The 27,177-nt window shown below is 41.1% G+C and overlaps 1 protein-coding gene across 5 annotated transcripts; it reads left to right on the forward strand.

Moving 5' to 3' along the window:
* Positions 1-7,396: 7,396 nt before the first annotated feature.
* PLEKHF2 (pleckstrin homology and FYVE domain containing 2) lies at positions 7,397-27,083 on the forward strand. Of its 5 annotated transcripts, XM_041412912.1 has the most exons (3): positions 7,481-7,503; positions 8,295-8,346; positions 24,789-27,083. In XM_041412912.1, exon 3 carries the CDS (start codon positions 24,803-24,805, stop codon positions 25,550-25,552), a length of 750 nt encoding a protein of 249 aa, XP_041268846.1. In that variant the 5' UTR covers positions 7,481-7,503; positions 8,295-8,346; positions 24,789-24,802; the 3' UTR covers positions 25,553-27,083. The 5 variants fall into 5 exon arrangements, with proteins under 5 accessions (XP_041268843.1, XP_041268846.1, XP_041268842.1 ...); XM_041412909.1 differs by lacking the exon at positions 8,295-8,346 and having other exon boundaries at positions 7,397-7,503; XM_041412908.1 differs by lacking the exons at positions 7,481-7,503; positions 8,295-8,346 and adding an exon at positions 7,732-7,905.
* The last annotated feature ends 94 nt before the right edge of the window (positions 27,084-27,177 follow it).

Here is a 27,177-nt window from a genome sequence, read left to right on the forward strand (position 1 = left end):
TTGGACACAGGACACACAGATCCATAGGACACACAAACCCATCAAGACATGGGTGTGTTCCGACTGGACTTGACACCAAGGGACACATAGCCAGTGCATGGGGACACCCAGGAAACACACATCCCTCTGGCATCAGTCCAGCATTTACTGATTAAGGCAGGGACACAGTGGTGGAACAGGGCTGGTTGAGTGGGGGGAGGCAGATCTCAGGAATGCTGGTTCAGCAGGTACAGGGTGCTGGGATGAGCTTGCCAGGGTATGGTCCCCAAAGGGGTGTGTATATGGGGGGGATGGCAGTAGGTTGGGATGTAGCATGGGATTACAGGGTCCCTGGGTTGGAATCAACATCCTTGGAGAAGAGCCTGTGTTACCTTGTGTCTGCCTGGTTGCCTTCAGTCTCTCCCAGTCACTCCAGGACCATTCCATAGTGGCTTTTTAATGCCATGCATTGTCTCTTCTTGTGGACAGGGAGAACAGGAATTGTTCCTGTCCAGAGACAGATAGGGCTGGAGCACCTTGATCTAATTTCCAGCTTCTAGTGCTGATTTTAGTCTTTGCTGTGTCTTCTCATGTGCTGCCTGAACATGACAGGATGGGACTGTCCTCCAAGAGGAGGCTGCAGGGACACCCCCCGACTCAAACCACCCTTGTTTCTCCAGGCTTGCCCCCTGGAGCAGGCGCTGAGTCCCAAGAGACACAGAGTGCTGGTGTGGGTTGAGTGCAGATCTTTATGGAAGATATTGTGGGAATGAGAAATCCAGAAGCTGAAGGAAATTTGCAGGTGAGCTCCTGGAAGACACAAAGATGGGGCTCAGCAGGAAGTCCTGTGTGGCACCGCTGCAGGAATAGGGTGTGTCTCACAGAAGTGTGACTACACAGGAGTGTAGTCAGAGTCACTGAGCAGTGTAGAAAAATTAAATTCTGTAGGCTTCTGATTTGCAATTTATGCTCTGCAAAGAGCATAAATTCATGCTCTGCAAAGAGCTTGAGCATGCAAGCAAGAATGGACCCAAAACCAACGCACTGCAACCATTGCAATGGTGGTGCTCCTCCATGAGTGTTGTCCTCCATCTTGAAATGGCTCTGCCAGAATGGAATCTTCTTCCACTGAAGAGCTCCATGGCCTGGCAGGAAAAGTGGGATGTTGAAGGTGGCCTCCAAAACCCGGGCAACACTTGTTTCATCAATTGTGCCCTGCAGTGCCTGATGTGTAACATATTCCTGGCCAACTACCTGCTGTCATACAACCACAGACAGTCCTATGAGTCCTTCCTGATCCACATTTTACATCTCTTGGGCAGCTTGGAAGGATGGAAAACCAGCAGTGACTTTGGGAACAGCTCCTAATTTCCCCTAGAAAGCCTTCAGAGCAGGCTCAGTGTAGCATAGCAAATGGGTTGGCTTGCTGTCATGTGCCACATTCTGACTCCCAGGGAAGATCATTTCTTGCTTCCTGTGGCTCCTGAAGTGCATCTGAAAGCTCTGCCTGGAATTTTTTGCACCTGTCATTTAAATGTGGGATCGTTTGATGTTTGTTTTTTTTTCCTCCCTTGAAAGTTTTTGTTAACTACACATATTTCACCAACACAGTTCTTTATAGCACAGCCAGCTCTTCAAGAAAGTTTTCCAAAGTCTTCAGGGTCAAGTCTCGTGTGACTTATGAAACTCCCTTTTCTTGCCTGAAAACAAAAGGGTTGCACTTTAGTTTGCTGTAAGTTTTCTCTTAAAAAAAACCACACACCACGCCTCCCCCCCCCCCAAACCCCCCCCCCCCCCCCCCCCCCCCCCCCGCCAAAGCCCTTACCCCAACACAAATACTTTTCTTATCTCCTAAGCATTTTAAAGGTCAGTTATTAATGCAATCTTTGCATCTTCAAGTGGGAAAGTTAATAATTCTCAACTTGTTACATTAAACACTTGCTAAGGGTTGCAGTGAAATAAAAGACATGTACACTTTCCATCAAAAGTGAGTTTTCATAAGTGTGAGACCTAACAATCATAAAGAAAAATTTGTACTAAAAACCTCATCTGAAAACTTAGATTTTTTTCAACAAATTCTCTGCAATTTAGCAAAATTTCATGGTGACAGTCTCAGTTTATTAAATTTACTTTTCTGCCATTTCATTCATGGAAAACAGTCCTAGCACTCCATTCCAAGTTGCTACAGTTACTACCAAAACCAGGTCTGGCCACCACAGTAAATGCAGTCTCCAGACAGCTCTGGTGTCCAAGCTGGACACTGCTGATGGAGACTTGCACTGCTCTGGGATGCTGCCTTGTTACGGGGGTTTGTTAAAAAGATGGACTTTGCCTCATAAGCACTAAGGCCGAGTTGAAGTTCTGACCTCTTTGTTTGGCAAGTTGAAATGGAATTCTCACACAAAGTGTCCAGGTCTTTGTAAAGCAGGATCTACAGATTCCAGTCTGCTGATGGCTCTGATTACCACAACCCTTCTGCTGACAAAGCCATCCATTAGTGCCAGAAGTTTTCCAACAACCAAGCTAATAGAAAAATGTGATTTTCATTCATTGGTTTAGTAAATTTTCTTCAGTTCCACGTACCCATTTCCACTGATCCCTCAAAAAAGACAAGCTTTTAAGGATGAGATGCTGATTTGTGAAAGACTCATTTTAAGACACTAAATACAGATAAAATAACACAGACCTTGGGCTGATTTCAAGCTTAGTGAATTGTTTTCAATTCTCATTTAAAAATCATCTGAAATTCACTAGCACTGAATTACTACTTTTCAGGTTAAAGGAAAGTGTCACAGTGACACCAAGTTAAATAGAGTGCAGTCTTCTTTTCACAAAGATCAAGCACCTTCTATACAGATACAAGACATGTCCCACCTATGAACCTGGTCTTGTTTGCTGGACCATACAGGAGCAAGAGCATCGATCTCATCCAGGAAAACAACTGAAGGTCCCATCTGGTAGATCTACAAAGAAAGCACAGGAACACTGACATCGGGAAAACAGCACTGTTTGAAAGGGAAAATACATGAAAAACATTATGGTTACAAGAGCACTGGAACTGGTTAGTTTGGGTTGGTTTTTTTTTTTTTTGAGGGGGATGGTGGTGCTTTGCAAAATTTTTTTGTTTGCATTATTAATATTTCCCAATACATCCCAAGATTTCCAGTCTCCCAAAACCCCACTGGAAAAGGAAACACTGACAGTCCCATTTCTGTGGAAGTGGAAGGAGCTGACAAAACATGAAAAAATTTCTTCTTGACCACAGAAAATTAGTTACAACTCAGACAGAACATGTGGCACATTTCAGTCATACCTGCTCAAATAATAAACAAAACTGTAATTCATATTCTCCTACCCATTCACTCAGGCAGTTGACACCATTTCTCATAAAAAGATTACTCCCCCATTACCCTGGCTACATTCATTAGCAACTGCACAAGCTACCAGTGTCTTTCCAGTCCCTGGTGTACCATAGAATAGGAAATCTCTGCAATTAAAAAGAAAAAATCACATAAGAAAAAATCATGATGGAAAAGTGCCTATTATAACCCCCATCCCTAAACCACACAGCTCAGCTCACCTCACAAAACTCTTTGTGGATAACACGGTGGTAACAGCTAAAGTGTGAGAAAAGACAAAAAGGGTTCCTACACAATTCAACGAGGCAGCAAATGAAATTCATAAAGAGGATAATGTATGTACAAAACATTGAGAAAAGATTTTAACATCCCAGAAGGACACATCCAAAAGCTCTGACATACCAGCAGGGGTGGTCACAACACAGTGGAGCCAAACAAACTTCCAGTGAAGAAGCTGAGTCCAGGATAACTTAGAAACCACCAGTTCTGCATGTTCATTCTCATTTTCACAAAAGGCAAGATTTGAGAGTAAAGCATTTAATTGCCCCTTAAATAGCTTTAAATTTCTGGGTTTGCTCTCCCTTTGTGTGGGATAAAAAAGAAGTAATCTAAAGCTGGGAAGGTATTCTGCATTTCTGCATTTCCATCAGCTAGAAAAGCCAAGATGCTGCCCCTTCAAAATGAATTTCATTTAATAAAGAAGCAAAAGACAAATATTTTCTTCTCATTGTTTGTAATACTTTTAAAAGTTACTAAAAGCAAAGCATTTAAAATCCCATTTCAATATACATGACTGAATTTTGCTGACCAAGAATATATGTTAATAATTAAATCTCTAATAAATTCATTTTGTAACACAGAACTCAGCTGTTACTCATCTGTAAGAAGCGGACAGATTCTTATTCTAGCCCAAGCACAACAAGCACTGCAAGCTTCTAGTTACAAGTTTTATCCCTTGTAAAAGTGATGCTTGAGTGTTTGAAAAAAACCCAGAGTTTGTGGGAGAGACAAATAGACTTCCATGAAGCAAACTACAGTTGACTACCAGTAGACAATTCACTGTACATGAAACGCTAAAGGAAAAAATCTCCAACTCCAGCTTTTAAAGGCAAGACACCTTTAAAGGTGTCTAATCTTGCCTCACAGTAAATCTCCAAACCCACATATATGCTGGTTTCTATAATTTTTTTAATATTACTTTTTAATTTTCTTAAAACTACTTTTTACTACTGCTAAAAAAACCCCATTCAACAGTGCTGAAAATTTTGAAGCATTTTTATATGTTAAAGAAAGCTACAACCTCAATAATGTTCCATCAGAATTTCGATGTCAGTAGAAAGGAAATGTTCACAGCAATTTTCAAATTGCTGGAGAGAAACCTGTAAGCCAAGGGACTTGTAGACAGTCCATTACTGGAAGCTTTCATAAATAGTGTAAATGTCTCACTGACATGATGAAGTAAAAATCCTTACTGAAACAACTATTTGCCTTGGCTCAACATCAGACAGATTTGCTTCAGTTTCCATGTGATCCCTGTGAAGATCTGAAGTGAAAATGCAAGCCCTGATACAGCTGTGTGCAAACAGTGTCCATTCAAAAATCACAAGGCAGCTCAGGAAGCACAGTATGAGACATGTGTTGCAGCATATCACTGCTATTTCATATTTTCTGAAGAAGATATTTCCTCCACCCTTAAAGCACAGCTGTGGCATAACCGACACTAAGATTATAATTAGAGAGCAAACATAAATGTCACTTTAGATTACACTATGCATTGGAAGAATTTTTGTTCAGCTAAATTAAAATTACAAATAAATAATCACTCTATGTGAAATAGTAAAATAAATTAGTGTCTACTTCTTCCAGTAGAACACCCCATGATCTCCCATCCTTTGCCTTCTATGGATCTTCTCTGTTCAGCCAGATTTTTGCAAGACTGCTGCTACACTACTGAGATACAAAGTTGCCATGTAAGAGCAAGGATAGATAAATACAAAAAACCCCATTGAAACCGGCACACATGATCAGTATGACATTTCGATGTAGTGAACACAAAGCAAGAATCAGAGGCATTTAGCCAAGTTTTTGAAAACTACTTAAGAATTAGGTCAAATGTTTACTTTTTTTTATAGATACTTAGGAAGAAGTGTTTGAGGATTTGCAAACAGACCATTTTCAGGTTTATTTTCCCCTCTTGCTAAACAGAGTAAAAAAATCCCATTCAGTAGGAAAAAAAGAATTCTGAAGATATAGGAAGATAACAGGAAACAATTATGGCAGGCTTTCACAGCACTAAAGTTGCTTTGCATGATAACATTAAGTCACTTTTAGTTCCTAGCCTTCCTCAGACAACTTGTTACTTAATACTTAGATTACTTATTCAGTTCTTAACCCGAGTTAAGGTCTTGTGCAGATTTTCCATGACTACATATGGTAGAAAAAGCATCTCACTGCTCTTAGTTACACTTTGCAAACCTTTCAGAAAACAGTGTGAGTTTGCACTTCATGGTGAGACTCAAAACACAGACACACAGGTAAAAACACTAGGACTGCTTCTCTTTGCCTGTATCCAACTTTCTGCTGCATCTTAACTCGACTGGGTGTTACAAAATTATTTGTAAGCATGAAAGAAAATTTAATTAACCATGAAGCTCCTTCTGATGCCAAGAAAATTGATTTAGAGGACAAGTTAAATCTACAGAAATTTACAACACAAAGAGATCTTTTTAGTTCACAAGAACCATCCCATCCCAAAAAGATGATCTCTCAGCAATTGGCAGTAGCAAAATGAAGACACTTGTGGCCAATTTAAATATTGGCTGTGCCCGAGTTCCTTACACATGAAGCACCTGCCAAATACACCCTGCTACACACACTCTGAGATTTGTGGCTTAAGCCACAAGAACCTGTTTCCAAAAACTCACGTTAAACAGTTTGGCCCACGCCTTATATAAATCAGTGCATTAAGAGTAATTACATGACAGCTCAGGCTGACACACTGGATGGATTTCAGGGAGAAGTGATCAGACTGTCATACCGTAGGGTGCTCAGACCTCCATGTCCTGCTCCCTTTCCTGTGTGCCTCCTCCACAGCAGGAGAAACCCAGCTCAGTGATGTGGCTCATGCCTATCTGTGTCCCTGAGCTGGGATAGAAAATTCAGCCAAAAGTCAGAAAGTTCAGCAGTTTCGTGATTACTACTGGAAAGCCCCACTACCTATTTTTAATCCCCAGAAAAGCCAACCACATTATTGCTCAATAATGTGAAATTTGAAAAACGAAGCTGTCATATTACATATAAGTGAAATTTTCTTGGGGGAAATAAAAAAAACAAAAGCCCATTGGGCCCTTTTCCAGTAGCTGTCATATTACATATAAGTGAAATTTTCTTGGGGGAAATAAAAAAAAAAGCCCATTGGGCCATTTTCCAGCGCACACTTTGGCATCAGAGCGACACCATCGAAGTTAATAGTGCTGTGCACTCTTACCTCTCCTTGCCCCACAGCTCTTCAGAACCTTCCCAGCCACCCTTCCCCCCTGACAGCATCCATCAACAGATTGAAATCCTAGAGGATCAGGAGAGCTGCCGAGCAGCCGGCTAGATTTGGAAAATACTGCTCTGGATAACTCGATGTGTACACACAAAAAATTCTGACACAGAAGGTGGAAGGGGCTTCTTGTGTTGACAGTGTTTCTGGTGAGAGCCCTTCTGCCATAGTTTCTCCAGGCTGACCAGCACCTCTTCAGACTGAGACATGTTACTAATTCCCTTCCGTGTGCTGCGTAGAGAGAGGTGCTTAAAAACGCGCCCATCCTGAATTACCTCTGGGCGAGCATACTTAGAGCCACGGGCGCGAGCACAAACTCGCGATCGTCCACAAAGAACGCCTCTTAAAAAACCCCCAAGAGGCAGCTGTCCTGCCTGGAGTATCCCTCTTCCACGAGGTGCCACTCATGGGTCGGGATCAGCCGAGCCGCCCCCGGCGCTCCCAGCCCGCTCAGGGCGGCTCTGAGGGCAGCTCCGGGCTGAGGCGCTGTTCCTTCCCGCCCAAGATGGCGGCGGCCCCGCCCCGCCGGGCGGTGTCCCGGAGCCCGTCCCCCGGCGCGGGGTGTATGACCGCGGCCGTGCGGCGAATAGGGCAGGCGGCCGGAGCGGGGTGTACCGGGTGAGCAGCACCGTCCGGCCGTGTTACGGGCGGCCAGGGATCGGCTTGGGTCGGGGCCCGCTGGGGAGCGAGAGGAAAACTTTCCTTGCGGAGCTCTTCTCCGCCGGGACTCCGGCCGCTCTCCCGCGGCCATGTTGGGAACCGGGGGCTGCCCGGGGGGGGGAAGGAGCTCCCCGGTGGGAGGCGGCGCTGGGCTCCGCTGTCCCGCCGCGGGGCTGGGGCAGCGCCGCGTCCCGCCGGCAGGGAGGGAGGGAGGCGGCGGGGCGGGCAGGACCTGGGGAAGGAAGCGGCGGCGGCGGGCGCTGGCTTGTCCTAGGGCACTGAGGGAGTTGAGGGTCTCGGAAACGAGTTCGTCTTCGGGAAAGGGGAGAAACAACAACGGCGGCGGCCCCGCGGCGTTACGTAAGTGCCCGAAACTCCTGGACTCGTGACTCCGCCGAGGCGCCTTGAGGCGGCGGGCGGAGGGCGCTTCCTGCCCCGGCGGGCTGGCGGGGCGCGCTCCCCCGACCCCTCGCTCGCCCGGTGAAATTCCGTGTCGTTCTCGGAGCGAGTCGCCTGAAAAGTGTTGACACTGTTGTGAAAACACAGCGGAACCGCGATTCGTGCGGCTGCGAGCATAAGGTGGTTTTTTTGGTTTTTTTTTCCCCTCCGTGCAAGTCGCTTGTTTTGAGGGCAGTGTAACTGGTGTGCCAGAGATACGTATGGCTCATAAGCTGTTTTCTGAAAGTAGCTCGAGAAAAGACAGCTGCATGTTTTTCCTCTCGCCTCATTCGAAATACTTATGTTCATAGGCACCGATGTTTATAAATGGCAAAACTGCTCATCACGGCAAGAAAGCGATGGGTGAGTCTGCTGGGCAGCACGTCCTGGCATCGGCTTTGTCCCTACTAAGGGAAACAGCTGTAACTCGAGTTTTGACATGAAGCATCAGTACAATGGCTGTTGATAAGCAAAGGACCTTTTTATATTCTTAACCAGAGATCGAGGATTGTCTTTTGGCTCAATTGATGCAAATGGTTCCAGAAGCATCATTAAGTTCTAATTCAGGCTGTCCTCAGGGTGTGCTAAGAGTCACTGAAAGGGTTGATGCTTATTCGAGAAACACTATATGTTTCACTGATGCTTCAATGTGCCTAACAGCTTAAGGTCAGATGAGGTTAATACAGTAGGCAAAGTGACTCTAAAACCAGACCCACAACACAGGAATCTGTTTCAGAACTGAGACTGCAAATTCCCCTTTCTCTCCTGAAATAAGGAGAACTTAAATATTCCGATGTTAAGTTCTGATACGTGTATATTGAATTATTTTAGGGATGCCTGTCTGAAAGAAGGAAAGTATTTAAAGACAGCAGTGTAATGGGTGCTGAGATCCTGCAGATTAATTGCTTTGTGTTCAGTCATCAGCATGCAGAATGGAATCGGTTCTTTAGCTCAGAAGGCAGTGCTCTTGCTTTTAGCCTCTAATCTAAATACTGTTGACTAATCCCAGTGGATAATAAGAATCCCAGTGTTGTTAAATGTCTTTTATATCAGCTCAGTTTCTTAAGTAATACTTTCCCAAGAGTTTTAGTGCCACCAATTTTGTTGAAAACAACAGTGAAAGTGAAGTGTTGTGTGCCTGAGTCCCAAATTCTTCCTTCTGAATGCAAATCAGCTGTGTGCCGTTTGGTGTGTCTGAGTTTTGCTCTACATGGAAGCCCACATAGAGGAAGTCCCTTAAATGCTAAATGAAAACTGGTGTGTAGAATTTTTTAGCTGGAGGAGCTGGTTCAGTTTCCTCTGTTGTATTCTGTAGAAAGAGAGTAGCATCTTTTTACCAGAAAAGCAAGTTTTCATTAGATGCAGTGATTAAATAATTTTTCAGCTAGAGCTTTGTCCTGTCTCCCTGAAATCAAGGGCTGAGCTTTAACCGTAGTAATTAGACATGTCCCCAGAGTGACAGAAGGATTTATCCGTAGTATCCTAAAGCCCTTTAGTTTACAACAATTATCATTGGCAAAACGTTTGCTATATTCAAAAGGTGTGGTGGGTTTTAAGTTTCACTGCTGTGGTTAGTGGATGCAGGCTAGTTTCAGAGCAGTAAAGAGGTGGAACTGCTATTTCAGGTAAGGCACAATATGACAGAGCATTGCCAAAAGCCCCATGAGAGCAATTATGGCAGAGTACAAACACTGGTTTCGTACACTTACAGCATTTTTAGTGGCTTGTCTTCACCAAAGAGGGCTAGAACTGTTTAAGTGAAAGCTGAGGGTCAAGGCATGACACATAGATAAGGCAGAGTTGAATTTTTTAGTACTTGCAGACCTGATTTTATGAAAATGTATGTGAGAAAAAGTTGGAAGTGGTGTCCTAGCAAACAAAATGGCATGCCAGTTTTTGTTTTTAAAGTACACCTATTAATGGGTGATGTCAAATAAGGAAATCCCAGTATTAACAACTAATACGATTCTTAGATGATGATAGGTAAGAAGTACAAATTCTTGATTTTGTACTAGGAAATGAAACCTTATTCTGTACAGCTTCAAATTGTGTAAAGGTACTTTTGTGTCTTATTTTGAGCTGTGTTAATATTGAAGCTTACTTTTCCCATTTAATTTTTGGGGTTTTTTAAGTTATAGATTGTGCTTGTATATGTATATTTTACTGCTTTCATGAACTAATTCAGTATTTGGATGAAAGTATGATATTCCAAAAGAGAATACATACAGGCAAATGTGGATTTCTGAAATAGAAACACGTATTTAAAACTTTCTCTCTAATGCTGCAAGTGCCAAGTTTGCTGTTGTAGGATAACTTTTGTCTTCATGATTCATTGGAGGACTTGTTTTTATAGTTGAGGGGGTGAAAATGAAAAACTGCTCTATAGATAGGTGTGGTAGAATATGTTTGCTAAAGATTATTTTATTGTTGTTGTGAATTGTAAGATATGAATATGTTAGCAAGTAGAGTCCTGCAAATTCAGGACTGCAAGAGTAGTTGGGTTGAAATAAATGAATCTTTACACATGAGAAGTGGCTTTATTGAGACTTGTAGGACAAAGATTCTCCTTTTATGAAAATAAGTATTATTGTGCAGAAGTGTTGTTGGAGAGAAGAGTACTGCATGTTTTTCAGCCTGCCACTTTAATGCTACACAGTCAAAAATGCACACATTTTGACTTTAGTTGCATACATAGGTAAGAGTACTGCTTCTTTGGACAAAATCACATTTTGATTTTTTTTTTTGTTCATTTGGTTGGGGTTTTTTTAGCTTTTAGTGATTGTAAATAATTTAAGGATTTTAAAAGTGAAATGGAAGAGAGTGACTTTCTGTTTTTTCTCTTTGCATAATTTTATTTTACAGTAAAACAGTGTTAAGTGTCTTGTGTATGTAATGTAGCGGGATTTTGGCATTTGTCAGACTGTGCCAAAATCCTACTATGTGTGCCAAAAGAAGAAAAAAAAAAAAACAGTTGAAAGTTAAGGATTTCAAATACAGGAATGTTGTTGCTGCATCAGCCTGCCCTGCAATCCCCAATGTAATGGGGGTTGTAAGAATGTGGGTGAATGCAGTAAGATGACATGCAAGCAGTTATTTACTGTGTTGAGAGGCAATCTCTTGAGAAATTTTACTGATTCAAATAGACACAGGGGGCTGCTAAATAGTGATAAATAGGATCTTTGTATCAGCAGCTTTAGCTTTTTTTAAGTGCTTCTTGTGCCTCCAGCATATCATCTAGAGGTAACTGTTTTGCTTTTAAGTGCTTAGTATGCCTTCTGAAAAAGGAAAAGTTACAGCATGTTCTTTAACATCTGCATTTCTAAAGGGTACACATCATTTGCTAACCAAATTAACAGTGTGCCATACATGCAGCCATTCAGGTTGCCAGCATCTTCCTTGTGCAGGTTAACTTCAGTGCAAACCTTTGTGCAGTTTTCCAATTTTCCTCAGTATAGTCTGTACTCCAGTTGCTTTCCATATAACTAAAATAAATCAAACACATCTGACAAGCAGTGAAAGGGTAAAGGGCCAGTGAATGCATTTCCCAGGAAGCCATCACCTACACTAAACTGCTGTGATTAAGGGGTTCTTTCAGGAAATAATTCCTTGATTTTACCCTTCTCCTTCTGCTTTAAATTTCTCCTGCCTTAGCTGTCAATACTTGGTAATGTAAAACTTGTGAGAGTGATTTTCAGTGTACTTCTGTTCTGAAAGCTGTGTGTGGCAGTGATTAGTTCCCCCTCCACCCTTCTCTCTGATCTAGGTTAACAGCATCAAGGCAAGTGAACTGCCCTTTTAACACACAGGTTATGTTTGAAAAGCTGGTTACATTGAAGGTTGACAAATTTTATTTATGGTATCATTGTTACAGCTTTCCTTTTGGTTTTTATTAATAGCTGTCAGATGTCGGTTTTCTAGACCTTTATCATTCATCCATGTTTCACCAGGTAGCAGCATTTGGTGTAAGAAAGGTCTTGTGTCCCTTGCTGAGAAAGAGAATTCAGCCCTTGCCATACTGGCTTATGTGTTTTTAAATAATGCTGGGTAAAGATATTTTAAATACTGCTAGGGATCAGCAGTGACAGGTCCATGATGGCAGCACTTCAGTGTTGTCAAGCTTTCTGAAAATCACATGGAGTTTGATTCCGAGCCCTGAGCTGTCTTTTGGCTGCCTGCACCTCTGGGATCTCCTGATGCCAGCCCTGCACATGGTTACTGGGGTATGAGCCATTTTTGGTACGAATTTGGGCAACTTGTTTCAGTGGTTTTAAATAGTAGGGAAAGGATTCCCTGCGACCAGTCATACTTGTCCTTAGTCTGTTCTTGCTGGTGAACTAGTGGTAGAAGTTACCTGGAGCTTTTTTTTTAATTAAGGAGTGAAGAATTTGAAAGAGTTCAGTAAGTCTGTATATTCTGGTTTTCCTACTATAATATTGAAAATGTGCTCCAGCAGTGTTTTGTTTGATCCTGTTAGGTCAGCAGTCAGCTGCCTGACCTCCTGAAAGTATTTCTACAGTATAATATATTATTAGGGTTACCTCTTAAAGTAGATATTTCTTAGCTTAGGTGGGTCAGGAGCAGGGGAAAGTTGAGGTGATTGCACCTGCTTAGAAGAGAGAAGGTTGAGTGTTACTTGGTTTGTCTTGTTTAGTTTTGTGGAAATGCTTAAAATTACTGAGCTGATAAAAGAAACCTCTTTGTTGTGCAGCTTCTTTTCCTATAACAGGATTCAAAGAACATGTGCAGGTGAAAAAAATTGATATAATAAAAATGAAATAGCAATGATATTATGTTGCTGTGCTTGTAAATTGTGAGACTTCATGGGAAAACTTTGCTCTCTTTTAAAACATGGCTTGCTAGAAGTGAAAGTCCTTTTGTGTTGTAGTACTTTGTAGAAAATTAATGGCTCTCATCAGGCTCTGACTATTTGGTAACTCTCTAGTTTGGTCGTGCTGTGAATTATTACCCGTCCTCTAGTCCTTGTTTGACTGTTAGTGAAGTCAGTAACTTCTCTCATAATGGTAATAAAAGTGAATCGAAGAAAACTTACAACAGAAAGCTTTTTTTTTTTTTAAATCTTGTTTAAGTACGTATGCATAATAAAAAATACATGAGCCACTGAACAGGCTGGCGTGTCACAGGTTTGCATTTTTGGGGGAAAAAAAAAAAAGGAAAAATAAATTCCGTGAACTTGATGAAGGCCTTTGGAACATGTAGGTGGTCTGGTAGCTCTCAGGTGCTGAAACAAGCAGGTGCCCTGACATCCAGGAGGTGCTATTTTTAATGTATACTTGTGTCTTACAGATGCATAGAGATCTTTCTGTGAATATTCTGTACTTGTCAGTTAAAGTTGCTGCAAGAAGCATGCTGAAAAATACAATTTATTTCAGTCACTGGAAGCCAAAATCCTCTTTTTCACATAGACTGAGAGGTCTGGGTAGCCATTTACAAGTTACCTCCCCGTGTGCTGTAATAATCCATAACAACAACAAACCACACAGCCAATCTGGTTTTGGAAAATTGCTTGCGAGATGGATTTGGCAATAGTTCTTGTAGAACAGCTGCATCTGCATCTGTGTTTTTCTATACTGATGATGCTGCGTCCCCTCCTCAAAAGAATTTAAATAGGTCTTTTCTAAAACTGAAAATGTTGATGCAGTGGGTTCTCTTTGTTATGCCGGGTTGACAAAGCTGAAGTAGGCTCTAGCTTGCTCAGAAATTGGTCAGGTCCTTTTGGCTGGTTTTTTGGTGTTTTTTAAATGTCTCTCACCCAATGTCCGTTTAATGTTAAGTGTGTATGTCTGTCATAGTATTTTGCTAGCCCAGCTGTCCGGATGTGCGGCCCGGCGCTGCCGCAGTGGCTGTCACCAGTGAAGCTGTTCCTTGGAAAGCCGTGTGGCGCATGGGAGGGGCGCTCCCGGCCTCTGTCCAGGCAGCCTGGGAGGGAGGGAGGGGTGAGTGAGTCCCTGCTGCCAAACGGGACAGTAACATTTTGTGGGAGAGGCTCTCCAAACAGCTAAACACTTGGAGTAGGGAAACGTTACATTGTAAACAGAAAAATACATCCTACTGTTTGGTATCGCTGCCGGGTCAAGTATCTTTCAGGCACCGACCTAGCAGCTGGGATTTGTGTCTCCTGGAGCTTCTTGAAGTGGAGTAGGATCCCAGGCTGCTGTGTCCTTTGCCCTTGACTCTTCAGGCACATTTCGAAGGTGTTGATCTGTTGTCTGTGCTTCTTCTGATGTCTTTTATTTACTTAGAACTGTGGAAAACTTCAGAATGAACTTCAGCTTTTTTGAACTTCAGCTCTGTGGAAATTGATTTTGAAACTATACTCTGGTGTATGTCCCCAGTGCTTTGGTTAAAATGAAAGATGCAGTTTGCCAGCACCAGAAGTTAAGCTAAACCACTGATAGTGCTCTTAAATACATGGAAATGGCAAGTCAAAATACTAAGGTGTTTTCCCATGACAACAAAAACTTGATCTGAATACTGGACTTTTTTAGTCAGTTGTTTGTTAATTAATTTTAAAGGGCACGCTTGTGTTATGTAGTTTATTAATACATAATTTTTAGATATAGAAAATATCAGCCTTTTTACTTATCCCCGTTTTAGTATGCTGACAGCTGCAAGTATTTGCTGTGCCTGTAGTTGCCTGGATCTTGCTTTTTGTGCTTTGAGAGACAAGTTTGTCAAAGTTGAGCACTATTCATGGTGGATCAGGCCTGCCTGTTCATCTTTGCAGAATTCAAGCTTTCAGGTTTTTTGGGTGTGTGCTGTGGGTTTTTTTTTTTTTTTTTGTTATTTTGGTTTTTTTTGGTATGTTTTTTGTTGGTTACTTTTATAATAATTGCTTTAATTGTAGCTATTTCACATGCTCATGCTGGCAACCTTCTCTTTCACATCTTGAACAGTGTTAAGAATTTCCTCATCTAAATGTGGCAGCATCTCAGCTCCCAAAGTGCTGCTCAAAGCCATGTAAGCCTGTGTAGGTGCTTGGGAAATGCTCAGTTTATCAAGAGATGGGTAAGGACACAGAGAAGTTAGTTTAGATAACTGCTCTGTTTGCTCCAACTCCTGACTGCCAGGTGGGGGATGAAGAATTATTACAGAACAGCAGCTCTGTCTCTATCATGCCAGAAGACAAAAACAGTACTAGCTACCATGGTTTATTGTAGATAGATGCCTGACAGTGGTAATAAGCAGCTGACTTCATTAAAAAGTTGGACCTCTTACAAGAATGTTCCTCCTGGACTTCTGCAGTGAGGTATCCTCTCTCCTAAGAGGCATTCAGGGATGACTTCTGGTGCTGCAGGGGACAGAAGGGAAATACTACCCCTTCCAACTGGTCTAGGTGTGCATTGAGGCCTCCTGTCATGTACTTCCCTGTGGTACAAACCCTTTAGTAGTGCTTGCATTTCCATCTTTCATGTTTTCTCAAGCAGGAGAAAATAGTGGGAGCAGCTTTGAACTCAGTAATTCTGGATTTGTCTGTTTCTTTCATGGGTGCCACATGTTTCTTGCTTGGAGCAGGGGTGCTGCTATTCCTGCACGTGGCTTTATGGCCAAGGTGGTTCCTCTCATCCTTCATGCAGGGCAGGTTTAAAACAGGCCAGACATGTCTGGTGGGACAGCCCTCTTCTGCATGCCTTTATTTTCTTTGTGTCTCCTCTATGATTACTTAGAATTATAACTCTTCTGGATGTGGGAGGTGGACTTTCTGTTTACAAGCAGGTTAAGTGGGTGTTCTATTTCCAGCTGAGGTTTATGGTGTTAAATACCAAACCTTGTGTGCAGCTGATGTGCAGAACTTGGGCGGTTTTGCCTGCATACAGCGGCTCAAGGAGTGTGGTGGTGATTGTTCAGCAGAGTAGCCTGGATAGTAAAACAGCATTGCTCTGCTCTTATTCTGCTAATACATATGCTGCTTGGCAAAATAAATAGTCTTTTGCTAAAAATAGCTTTCTGTACCCAAATGAGCTTCTGAGTGGGTTAGGGAACTTACATCTTGAAAGATCTCCCTAGAAATGATCTCTATCCTGAAGATAGAATTGGCCTTTCTAGGCAGTCTTAACTCAGGACTTCCTAACTCATTTGGATAATGCAAACTTGAAAAGCAATGCACTTGCTGTGCAAGTTTGATAATAAAGTGAGGTTTTTGGTTGTTGTTATACATTTAGAATGATTTACATTATATGAGCAATTATTGCACAACTGGTGAACTAAAGTGAAAGAGCAGTCTTTGCTTGTAAGATAGAAGTCAGATTATACAAAAATTAACTGTAATTTGTAGAAAGGATTACTAAACTATAAGATGTCAGCCAGTTAAAACAAGAATTTCTGCACTGTTCTTTCAAGAAGAATTTTAGTAGGATTTGCTTTGTGACAATCATGTGCAGAAGGTAAAAACAAAACAGTTAATTATAGTTTGTATGAACTGTCATATGGTTCATTATAGTAATTATAGGTTTATGATGACATCCAACCAGACAAATGCATGGATTTGCTTTCATGACTTTCCTGATGTAGTTGGACGTGACTGTATGCTGGACTCAGAAATAATCTGAAGGTTTCTAAAGTTTTGTCAAGGCAGAGTGTTCACAGGCTGCAGAGTATGAAGTAATGTGGTTGCTGTTAACATATTTCCGGCATGGTTTCTGTGGTTGATGCCACAGCATTGGCCAGCAGGTTGAGACAAATGAAGGGTTAAGATTGCTGGGTCATACTGGATATACCAGTAAGGGGGTGAGTTAGCTAATCTCTGTTTCCCCACGCTGGAGCCATTGCTCCACAGGCTTGCACAATGCAGGAAGATGTCTTCATGGGGGGAAGAAAATCCTAAAAATCATGAGAATCATAAAATAAGACTTGGGAGAGGTCTACAGTAACACCCTCTTTGCTGCCAGTGTGCTACTGATTGCTGCTTACACTGTTTCTTTATAGTGTTCAGAATAAAATGTTGCAAGCATCTTTACATCTGTAATCTGAAGCAGCCTTGGTGTTGCCATCATCTGTTCTAGTGTTTTGTCTTGCAGGTTTTTTGCCTTTTTTAAGTACCAGTATTTATTAAGGATGTGGGGAAAGGTTTGAAGATTCAGTAGCTTACATTGCCATAAGGATAAGGTTGTTTGGGCTCTTTTTTTTTTTTTTTTGGTCTGTAAATCAAGTCAAAGTTTCTATCCCACTATCAACACCTTTCTGAACACTGCAGCCATTAACCAGGTCAGTCAAAAGTGATTATCTGAATAAAGACTATGCTGAAGTTCAGAGGGATCTTATTGCCTCATTTCCTGCTATCATCTCTACCTTGATAAAGTCTCTTTCATATCTCTGGTCTTTTTTCTTTTCAGTATTGCGATGAAGCTTTTTGTTGCACTTGTTACATCTTTGATGTATTATAAGGGTTATCCTCGATATCCTTAGCAGCTGGTTATGATAGGGATAGCAAGACTGTTTGTTAAACACAGCAGTTTGGGGAATACTTTTTTGAAGAGAATAATTAAGAGAACTGCTTGTTAGAAGGCTGTATTTCTCTTTAAGTGACAGTTGTTGGCTTATGTTTTAAATAGCATCCACCTAGCTCCAGCACAGGACAGGCATTCAGTTGTTGCTGTTGTGTCAGCTTTTAGCAGTGATAAGACCTTTAGAAAACATTTGTCATACCCATATCTCATATCAACATAGTATTTTTGTGGGTGCATTTTTTTTTAATTTCACTTAACTGTATGCTCAAATTGGTCTTTTTACTATTTAATAAAAAGCAATTGGTGGATAATGCAACTATATAATTAACACTAAAAAAGCCATCAGTTAATTGTTACAGATGTATTTAAATAACTGTAGATAATTGAATGAAATACAAATAGATTAAAAATGGGCTGCTAAAGCTTAACTCTTAATTTTCCTCAGTATTTTCTTTTACATGCTAAATTATAGAAATAAAGTTTGATTAAATGCTTCTTTCTATATTATGTTTAATCCAGCTTTTGTTATTGTCCCTACCTGTCAAGGACCATAAAGGTGGCTTGTGCATGAATGCTTGGATTCTGATTACAGCTGATGAGATCTAAGTCCATAGAAAATGTAATTTTGCCAGCCAGGACGAGCGTCAGTATCCATCCTTCTCTGGATGTACTGAAGGATGCAGGGTAGGAGGTGTAACTAGCGAGGCTGAAGTAAGATTTAAAACATGCTGATTTGTCTTCTCACTTGTATCAGATCTGCTGTGCGTGTTTTTAGTTCAGCAATTTTCCACACTAAAACAATTTTCAGCACGTTAAACATGGATAAGTTTCCTTAAACAGGTTGCACTTCAGAAATTTACACTTGTGTTTTACTTGGCAGTAGTGCAAAATGTCAAATGTTGCTCTTAAGACCAGTATATATAATATTTATAGAGGTCACCATATTGTATAACAGTACTGAGATGCCTTTATAGCTGTCCACAAAAAGTAGTGATACTGCTGTTTCTGACAGAGCTTTAAGTGAGGGATGTATGAGGGTTCTGGGTAACTCAATTTTTGGTGTTTGTGCAACTGTAACTCAAATTAGCCTGTCTTCCTTGCATAGATAAAGTGCAAGAGGAAAAATTGTATGAGTCTGATGTGATGATCTAATATAATAATTATTTGAAACTTGTTACTAAAATACTTCCATGTAACTAAATGACTGATTCTGCCTGATGAAGTCTCATCATCTGCCTGATGAACTCTTAGGAAGAGTGATATTTTCCTCTGTGAATCCAAATAATGAACCATCTTGCAAACCAGTTATTTAATGCACATTAGATATCTGGTGTGCAGATAGTTCTTGGCTGTCTTTGGTTTACAATTTACTTTTTTCTTCTTGCAAAAAAATTTTTTGTTCTTCTGTACCTTTCATGTATGTTTAATTTGTGTGATTTAAGTATAATGAAGCAAAATGAATTTCTGTTTGAAATTTCTGTTTTATTCAGAACCTTCAAGTTGTGGAGTCAAACATGATAAAACCTGTAACTTTTGCCTGCTATTAAGAGACTTAGAAACTTGTGTGAAGCATGTATGTTACCTTTAGGTAAGAAGGAGAGTTGGCTAATTTGAACGTATGTGTTGTAGCGTAGTTGCTGGTGTTGTATGTGCAGGTGTGAGAACAAGGGCTCTCTATCACAACTGGATAATTATTTAGAAGTTACTGGGTGGCAAGGTATAACATGCTTTGATTTAGAGCTTCTGTTTCTACCTTTTCTGTCTTTATTTCTTTTTATACTCTTCCATTTCTGACTCTTTTCTATTCTCTACGTTTGCTTCAGTGCACCCATATCTAGATCTCACCTGGCCATTCTGATGGTGTGGCTTGTGACACTTTTTTATTGGGCTTGTGTTACTGAATCTGGCTTTAAAACATCCAGGATCCTGCTGCAACTTTAGGACTGGATGGACCCCTTTGTGATTAGCTCTGAGCTCTTGTACTTTTTTCAGCGGCTTAAATATGCTTCTTTTTCTTTAAAGCTATCACCTTAACTATGAGTATTCATAGGAATGGATAAACTGTGTCCTGATACCATAGCTCTGAGAAATACAGACTGCCTGGTTTGTATTAATGCAGTATGTTAAATGTAGTTGTTAACAGCCTCTAATAGCTAATTGCAAAGATGATGATAGATGAACTGATAATTATAACAAGGCCAGTAATATTTTTCTCCCTTGAAGCAGTGTTGAAGAAAAATTATGCTAAAAATTAGATGCTTATTAATTAACAGTTGCTAGCAGGGACTGTACACTGGACTTGATTTGTTCTTGCTCAAGCCAGAAGTAATGAAGCACTGCCAGTTCTGCTGTCTTGCTGAAGAAACTTGGGAATTTGGGTTGTGTCTCTCCTGCACACCCTCTGTGCCTGTCCTACAGCCTGAAGGGAGTGCAGGCGATAGTAGTATACACTGAGCTGGGGTGAGGAAATGTTTTTGTGCTGAGCTGTATGCAGTGTGCCTCACTGTGCCACAACAGCTTTTCCATCTCATTTCTCCCCTCCAGCACCTTTGTTGTTTGTGGTTCTGCTTATGGTGCTAATGCTATCTGCTGCAGTGCTAATGTACTGGTAGTGAATTGGGTGTGACTGTGTCAGTCAGGGTTGCATTCTTTTTGGTTGACTCCTTATGTCTATCTTCAGCTGCAGCAATTCTGTGCAGTTTAGTCTGGCCACTATCACAAGCAGAGCTAGCATATGAAATAAACATTCTATTTTAAATGAGACCTGTAGAAGCATTGAGTTCTGGGACGTCATTGGTTTGGTCTCCAGGATACAGTGGCAGAAAGAAAAAATTATGTGGAAAGTGACTTGTCAGTGCACAGCAACCCTAATAGAATTAATTTCCTGCTGCAGTAGTTTGGAATGTTAATAATTGTAGTGAATGTGTGATTTCCTCAACACGGATTGTTTTTTAGGTAAGTGGATAACTTGTTAGTTCTTCAGAAATTTTACTGATGTCTATTGCTTGATCACATTGAAGGTGGTTGTTCTCACCAACAGGATACAAGTGTAAAACTAGATTGAAATAGGGGAGCAAGAAGATCTTGATATCTTGATAACAGAATTGTTCTTTCTCTAGAAGCTTCTTGTGAATAAAAGTGGAAATAAGTGTCATAAACAGTTCTTCATATTGTAGAATAGTTGGGGCTTTGTGTCATGAAATATTTTGTCACCTTTAAACAGCATATTATGCCATGGAAATGAAAGCCTTTGCCCAGCATTTTAATCATGAAAGGTACTAAGAGTGTGTGTGTGAGATGGACAAACTGAAGGTATTGCAGCATTTTGAGAGTTGAGATTTATTAATTTGGAAAGGCTGCTAAACCCTGCTTGTGAAGTAGCTCTTTGTAGCTACTTTTCTTACAAAGTGATCTGTTTGTGTTCTTTTGGTTTGTTTGGGGGCAGGTTTTGTAATGTTTTGACTAGCTGCTAGTATTGTGCTGCAGTCTGGACACAGCACATGAATCTGATGTCTGTGAGGACCAGCAGTCCATCACAAATGGAGTCCCCCTTGCGTAAAGCCTCAGGACTTTTAGGAGTTTAGGAGTCTGTGTGCCAGAAGTGTGAAATTAGTCACATATGATAGATTTCATAGCATCCCTAAACTGAGACTATGTGTAAGACACTCTCCCCTTAAGTGGAGCTGTCTAACCTTTTATTTTGAAGCCTGTAGTTCTGGTTTATTCCTCACTTGCTTGAGGAAGGTTTTGGGTATGTTTTCAGCAATTTGCCATCAATCAGGAATCACTTTGTTTGGTCAGGTCTTGACATCCTTCGTCTTCAGGGCAGTAATCCAGTATCTGCTTCTCGTGGTGGCCAACAGTAGAAACTTCAGAATAAAGTTTAGCTGGAAGAGAGGAGGATATTGCCACCCAGTTCCAGAGCATGATGATCTGCTGTCTCTTACCATAGATCTGAATATGCTTTAAGACAAGATTGTAATTTTTAAAGACTGCTGATTGATAACTTTGCTTTTGGACTGTGACATCTTGGGGTTAAAGACTCCTTTGTGTGTCCAGATAATATTTAATTTACATCTCCTTGGTCAGTGTGCTCATGAGAGGAAGAGGTGAACTTCTTGTAACTTCAGCTCCTGTCTGTTAGGGATGTCTTCTCTTGTATTTGTTTTTGTCACATTTCATGATTATTTGTAATCAGGATGTATTTTGGGTAGTTTCCCTTCCATTTCTGAACTTACTTCCTTTCTTAGAAAAGGCTAGTGAAGGTGTATGAGCATTAGTGTGCATAGGATTTCAGATGGATTTTTCATTTCTAGTTTTTGAAAAACTCAAGAGAAAAATATCTGAATGCTTATTCTAAAAAGTCCAATCTGTTAGTGTGGGAAGATACAATTAATGCCTTGGAAAGGTGGAATTGGCAGCAGTAGTCTCTGGCATTTATGGCCTTGAGGCTGGCAAGTGGGAATGTTTATCCATCACAGAAAAAAGTTTCAATCTAGAAGAAATGCAATTTATCTTGTCTTTTGTAATAGTCTTTAACTTTCCCAGGATTCTTGTTTAATGTCCAGTTAGTGGTTATTTTCACAACAAGCTCAAAATAGTCTCAGGCAAAAGTTCTGGAGCCGTGTCTCTTGATTTCAAGCCATGGTGATTATTAAATGATCCTGGCTGGAGTTGTTTTCTCTGCAATTGTCCTAGGGAACAGTTAATTAAAACCTTTAGGTTTTTTCTGCCCTTGTTTTCTTCTCCCAGTGACTTGTATTTTGAAAGCTTTCGCAGTGGCCTTGAACTGAGTTTGCTGTTTATTGGCGGGAGTGCAGAGGCTGAGTTGGAGCTGTGGAGCAGCGACTGCTTCCTACAGGTGGCTGTGACTTCACACCGAGAGCTTGCTCCACTGAAACCCTTCAATATGGTTGTGTTTGTGGGGGTGGGAGTAGTGTTCCCCCTGTGGACTAACCAAAAACATTTAACTTGATGTAACTTGCAGATAATTTGTGTAAATGTGTAAGTACATAAGTGCATATTGATTTGTACCTGCAGAAAAATGTGTTTTCTGGGCTGTTCGCTTTGCGTTCTGATGACTGATGTCCTTTCCCACTTCATGGAGAGCATGGGATTACTAAATAACTTCAGACTGACCCTGTGACTGAGGCCTTGCTTTTTAAATTTGAAGGGCTGTCGGTTCAGTTTTGATGCTTGCAAAGGCTGTGAATTTCTGTTATGTTGTTAAATGGGAATGGTTATTTGGCAGTTAATGGCAATTAACTGTCATTCCAGATCCCAGGCTTTAGCATTCAGGCACCTGAATTTCATTTTGGAGCCTAGGACAGCAGCAAGTGCACATAAAAAAGCTGCTAGTTTCTTTTCCATTCCCTTCTTATTACTTTTTACTTGGCAGTTTGTATTTTGTCTTCAACTTCTGCTGATCAAAATTGTTTTGTATTTGGTGGCTTTATAATTCTCCTAACCATAAAAGCAGTTAATGCAATACTCATGTATTGTAACTAATGCTGTGAGGCGTGTAAAGAAAATTCAAAAACAGCGCTGAGAAACAACTTTTAGAGGTTCTTCTGTCTTGAGTGTCAGACTTAAATACAAGATAATGTGTGCAGACCTTAAAAAAGGTAGTTCTATCTGTGCAAGCTCACTTGTCAAACTCCTTTAGTGTGAAACTAATTACACTTTCAAAGCAGTAACTTACAATAAAATATATGTGATCACAGGTAACATATTTATTTAGTTGAGGCCTGGTGAGATGTTTCATCCCTGTTTTCTAAGGAAGTATCTGTGCTTTGATTCAGAGGAGGAAGATTGCCTGGATCAGGTTGTAGCAGAGCAATGGAGTCTGAGTAACATCAAGTCTGAGTAACATCAAGTCTGAGCCTTGTTTCAGCCCAGTTTCCTCTCAGTTGTAGGCTGCTGCTGTATTGATGGCAGGCAGTGCAGGTTAAAGAAGTAGGTGATGTAGAGGATTTCCCAGCCTGGGATGTGTTGTGAAGCACAGGTAGAAGGCACTGGAGTATTTGCTGTTCTACTCTTCTTCACCGTTCAAAGCCGTGGCTGTAGCAAGGGGTGGTGTGAGCATCAGCCCTGTGCGAGGCATGGCGGGGCGTCTTCGGCGTGCTGAGAAAGTCTGTCTGTAGTACTTGCCTCTGCCAGATGCCTCACTGCTCCATCAAGCACAGCTTCATGGCTGTACTCACAAGGAGTTTGAAGGGAGCAGATCTGGATTGGGCTGGCAGGATTTGCCTTTGCCAGAGTTCTGCCTGGGAAATTCTGGGGCAAAAGAGGCTAAAGAGTGGTTTGCCAAGGTATGAATCACTATAGTGACTTCTTAATTTTAGTTCCCTGTTGGGTGCCTTAGCTATCTCACGCAAGAAAAAAAATCTTATTTGCTACTTGAGGAACAGCAAGATGGGGCTTTAATCTGTAATTGGAGCATACAGTTCATTAGCACTTCCTGAAATAAAAAGTAATCTTTTTTAAACTTTGAGCTGGTGCAGGTCACTTAGTCTTTGTCAGGAGCAATTGTGAGCTGTGTGGCTTATCCTCTGTGTAGGTTGCCTGAATGTGATGGATGCAGATGTGGTTCATGTAGATGAGGAGGGAGGAACTGTGGGACTCCTGCAAAATGAAGGCAGCAGCAAGCAGGTGATGAGCCACCAGCCATGACTCACTCCCTGTTTCTGGCTCAAGAGTTTGCCATGAAAGCAGATGTAGTGGGGGGTGCAAGCTGTGGCCTGTACAAAATGTTTCCAGCAGGTAGATTCATGGTTTTGGCCCATGATTTGAGGTTTACATACTGAAAAAAAATGAGCAGTAGTGAGCTAGCTTGGGAAGTGTGGTTTCCTATGTGAACAGCAATTATATAATTTGTTTGTTGTGTTAAAACTAATGTGGGTCTCCAGGCTGCTCAGTTAACTTGATGTTTTTTTAGCATTAGAATTTGAAATGATGGATGATACTTCCTGTTGCTATCTGGAGTAGGTGCAGGAGGATATACAGAGAAATATGAGCATTAAACCAGGATGCAGTAGTCTTACTAGAGAGGAGCTAGTTTGTTGCGGGATGCTCCCAAATGCAGTGCTGTAGGTGCTGTCTGTGTGATAAAGATAGCTGTCAGCAGCATAGAACATTTTTGCTTTTGGAAAAAAGACTAATCTGTTGCTAAAAATTCTTAGGTGTTAATACTTATTTAAATCTAGCCCAAGTCAATGCCTCTCAGCCAGCAGGTCCTGTTAGATATTTTAAGAAATGCGGGGTTGGTACCTTCCTTGGGGAAGGTTGCTTGCTGTTGAATTCAGTCCTCTTCTAATAACAAAACCTTTTTTCTGATTTTAGGATACTTGTGAAAGATGGTGGATCGCTTGGCAAACAGCGAGGCAAATACTAGAAGAATAAGTATAGTGGAAAACTGCTTTGGAGCAGCTGGTCAACCCCTGACTATTCCTGGCCGTGTTCTGATTGGAGAAGGAGTCCTAACAAAACTGTGTAGGAAGAAGCCCAAAGCAAGGCAGTTTTTCCTGTTCAATGACATTCTTGTTTATGGTAACATCGTCATCCAGAAGAAGAAATACAACAAACAGCACATAATCCCACTGGAAAACGTCACTATTGATTCCATCCAGGATGAGGGGGACTTACGGAATGGGTGGCTTATCAAGACACCAACAAAGTCTTTTGCGGTTTATGCTGCCACTGCTACAGAGAAGTCAGAGTGGATGAACCACATAAATAAGTGTGTTTCTGATTTGCTTTCCAAAAGTGGGAAGACCCCTAGCAATGAACACGCAGCTGTGTGGGTACCGGACTCGGAAGCCACGGTGTGCATGCGCTGTCAGAAGGCCAAGTTCACGCCCGTCAATCGCCGTCACCACTGCCGCAAGTGCGGCTTCGTCGTGTGCGGGCCCTGCTCGGAAAAGAGGTTCCTGCTCCCCAGCCAGTCCTCCAAGCCGGTGAGAATCTGCGACTTCTGCTACGATCTTCTTTCCACGGGGGAGATGGCTGCTTGTCAGTCCACTCGGTCAGACTCCTACAGCCAGTCGCCTAAGTCATCTTTAAATGATGTATCTGATGATGATGATGATGAAGACAGTAGCGATTAAGGACCAAATGTTTTTCCATGTGTTGCAAGCTGTGTTTCAAACCATATGGAGCTGCTTTTGGGGAAGTCTGTAGTGAGGTTCCTCAGAGAAATCCTGTTCTAGCCATGAAATATGCCTGAATATCTTCAACTGCAATGTGCCTCAATCTATGAATTCTCTAGACAATAGTTGGGTTTTTTTCTCCTCTGCAGGGATAGACTGGTGCAAATGTTATTAGAATATTTTCCAACTTCATTTACTTGAGTTGTGTCTAGGTTAGACTTTCATGGAAGATTGGAGAATGAAATGTACTTTCTTAATTTAACAATCCATACTTTGTAATGTTTCACATTGGTATGTTATGTGGGGTTTTTTTAGAACCAGGGAGGAAAACTGTGAGCATGCACGGGATGGTGATGTTTTTGTTAATCATGTAGACTGTCTTATTTTTCTAGCCATGGTATATAATTAATTACAAGGTCATCCAATGCACAAACCTAAATGTCACAAAACTTGGGAACTCTTGTTTTGCTGTTACTTATGACTTCCTATGCCAAGCAGTGCCTTGTACCAGTTGTGCTGATTCAGGAAGAAACAAACCTGTTTTTTGTCTGTATTTGCCTAAATGCTGGTATCTGAGAGATTGTTGGTGCTATTGAAAATAACTGCTGTGTTCAAAGTGGAGCTTTGACAAGATCATAACTGCACCCCATGCTGGGTGATGGACACCCAAATGTTACGTCCTCACCTGTGCAGGCAGGCCTGAAGACTCTGCAGATTCCCACAGGCTTCAGCAGCTTCCTCCTTGCAGAAGTTGTGTTGTAGGTTGGGATCTTGAGATGAGAAAGTTAAGGAGATTCTTCATGGGGATTTATATACTTTATTTTCAGAACGGTTTCTAAGTTTCAAATTTGGCAAATGCATATTGAAATTTTAGTTGGGTGATACAGCATTTGGGTGTGCTAGCCTACATATTTTTGGAAGTAATTCCCAAAGATGTCACAAGTTTTTTTCTTAAAACACTGGTGAGAGTGCTGGGTTTTTTCCTTCCCCCCAGGAGTTTTATTGGCTTGTATAAAAATAACCTCATATTTTGAACAAGAAGCCTGCAAGTATCTTTGTAAAACTGGCTTTCCTTTTTACACAGCTGACCTCAGGATAAACATGTGATGCAAGTTCATTTTAAATGTATACCCAGGACCAAGAAAGATATATTTAAGGACTATCATGAAATTGTCAGTGCAGAAAATGTCTCTATCACAGTGTTCACTTTAATTTCTTGAACATAGAAGTGTCATGTTCCCATATAACTGTAGAATTTACACTTGCAAAGACATGTTAAACCCCCAGCTATATGTTTCTGTATTTTTATAATGATAACCTCAATTTTGAAGCAGAAAAACCTCTTTGAAGTACTTGTATGGATATAGTAGCAACTGACTTTATACAAAAAATTGTTAAACTTTTGTATCTATAAATGACAATTTCTGCACTGTTTGCCTTGGTTGGCAATAATTGGGTTAAGTATTTATTGAATAAACAATCAATGCTGCATGTTGCACTAGTCTCCCATTCTGTATGCTGAAAGTGGCAGTCATATTTCTTATAAAATTTAGCAGAGTACTTCAGAGCTGTATCCCTCCATG

The sequence above is a fragment of the Onychostruthus taczanowskii genome, unplaced genomic scaffold (genome assembly GCF_017590055.1).
Source record: "Onychostruthus taczanowskii isolate IOZ18803 unplaced genomic scaffold, ASM1759005v1 scaffold4, whole genome shotgun sequence".
In the NCBI taxonomy this organism is placed as follows: domain Eukaryota; kingdom Metazoa; phylum Chordata; class Aves; order Passeriformes; family Passeridae; genus Onychostruthus; species Onychostruthus taczanowskii.

Excerpts from the sequence above, each read along its gene's own strand:
- PLEKHF2 (XM_041412909.1), top strand. The coding sequence starts at position 24,803 with ATGGTGGATCGCTTGGCAAACAGCGAGGCAAATACTAGAAGAATAAGT.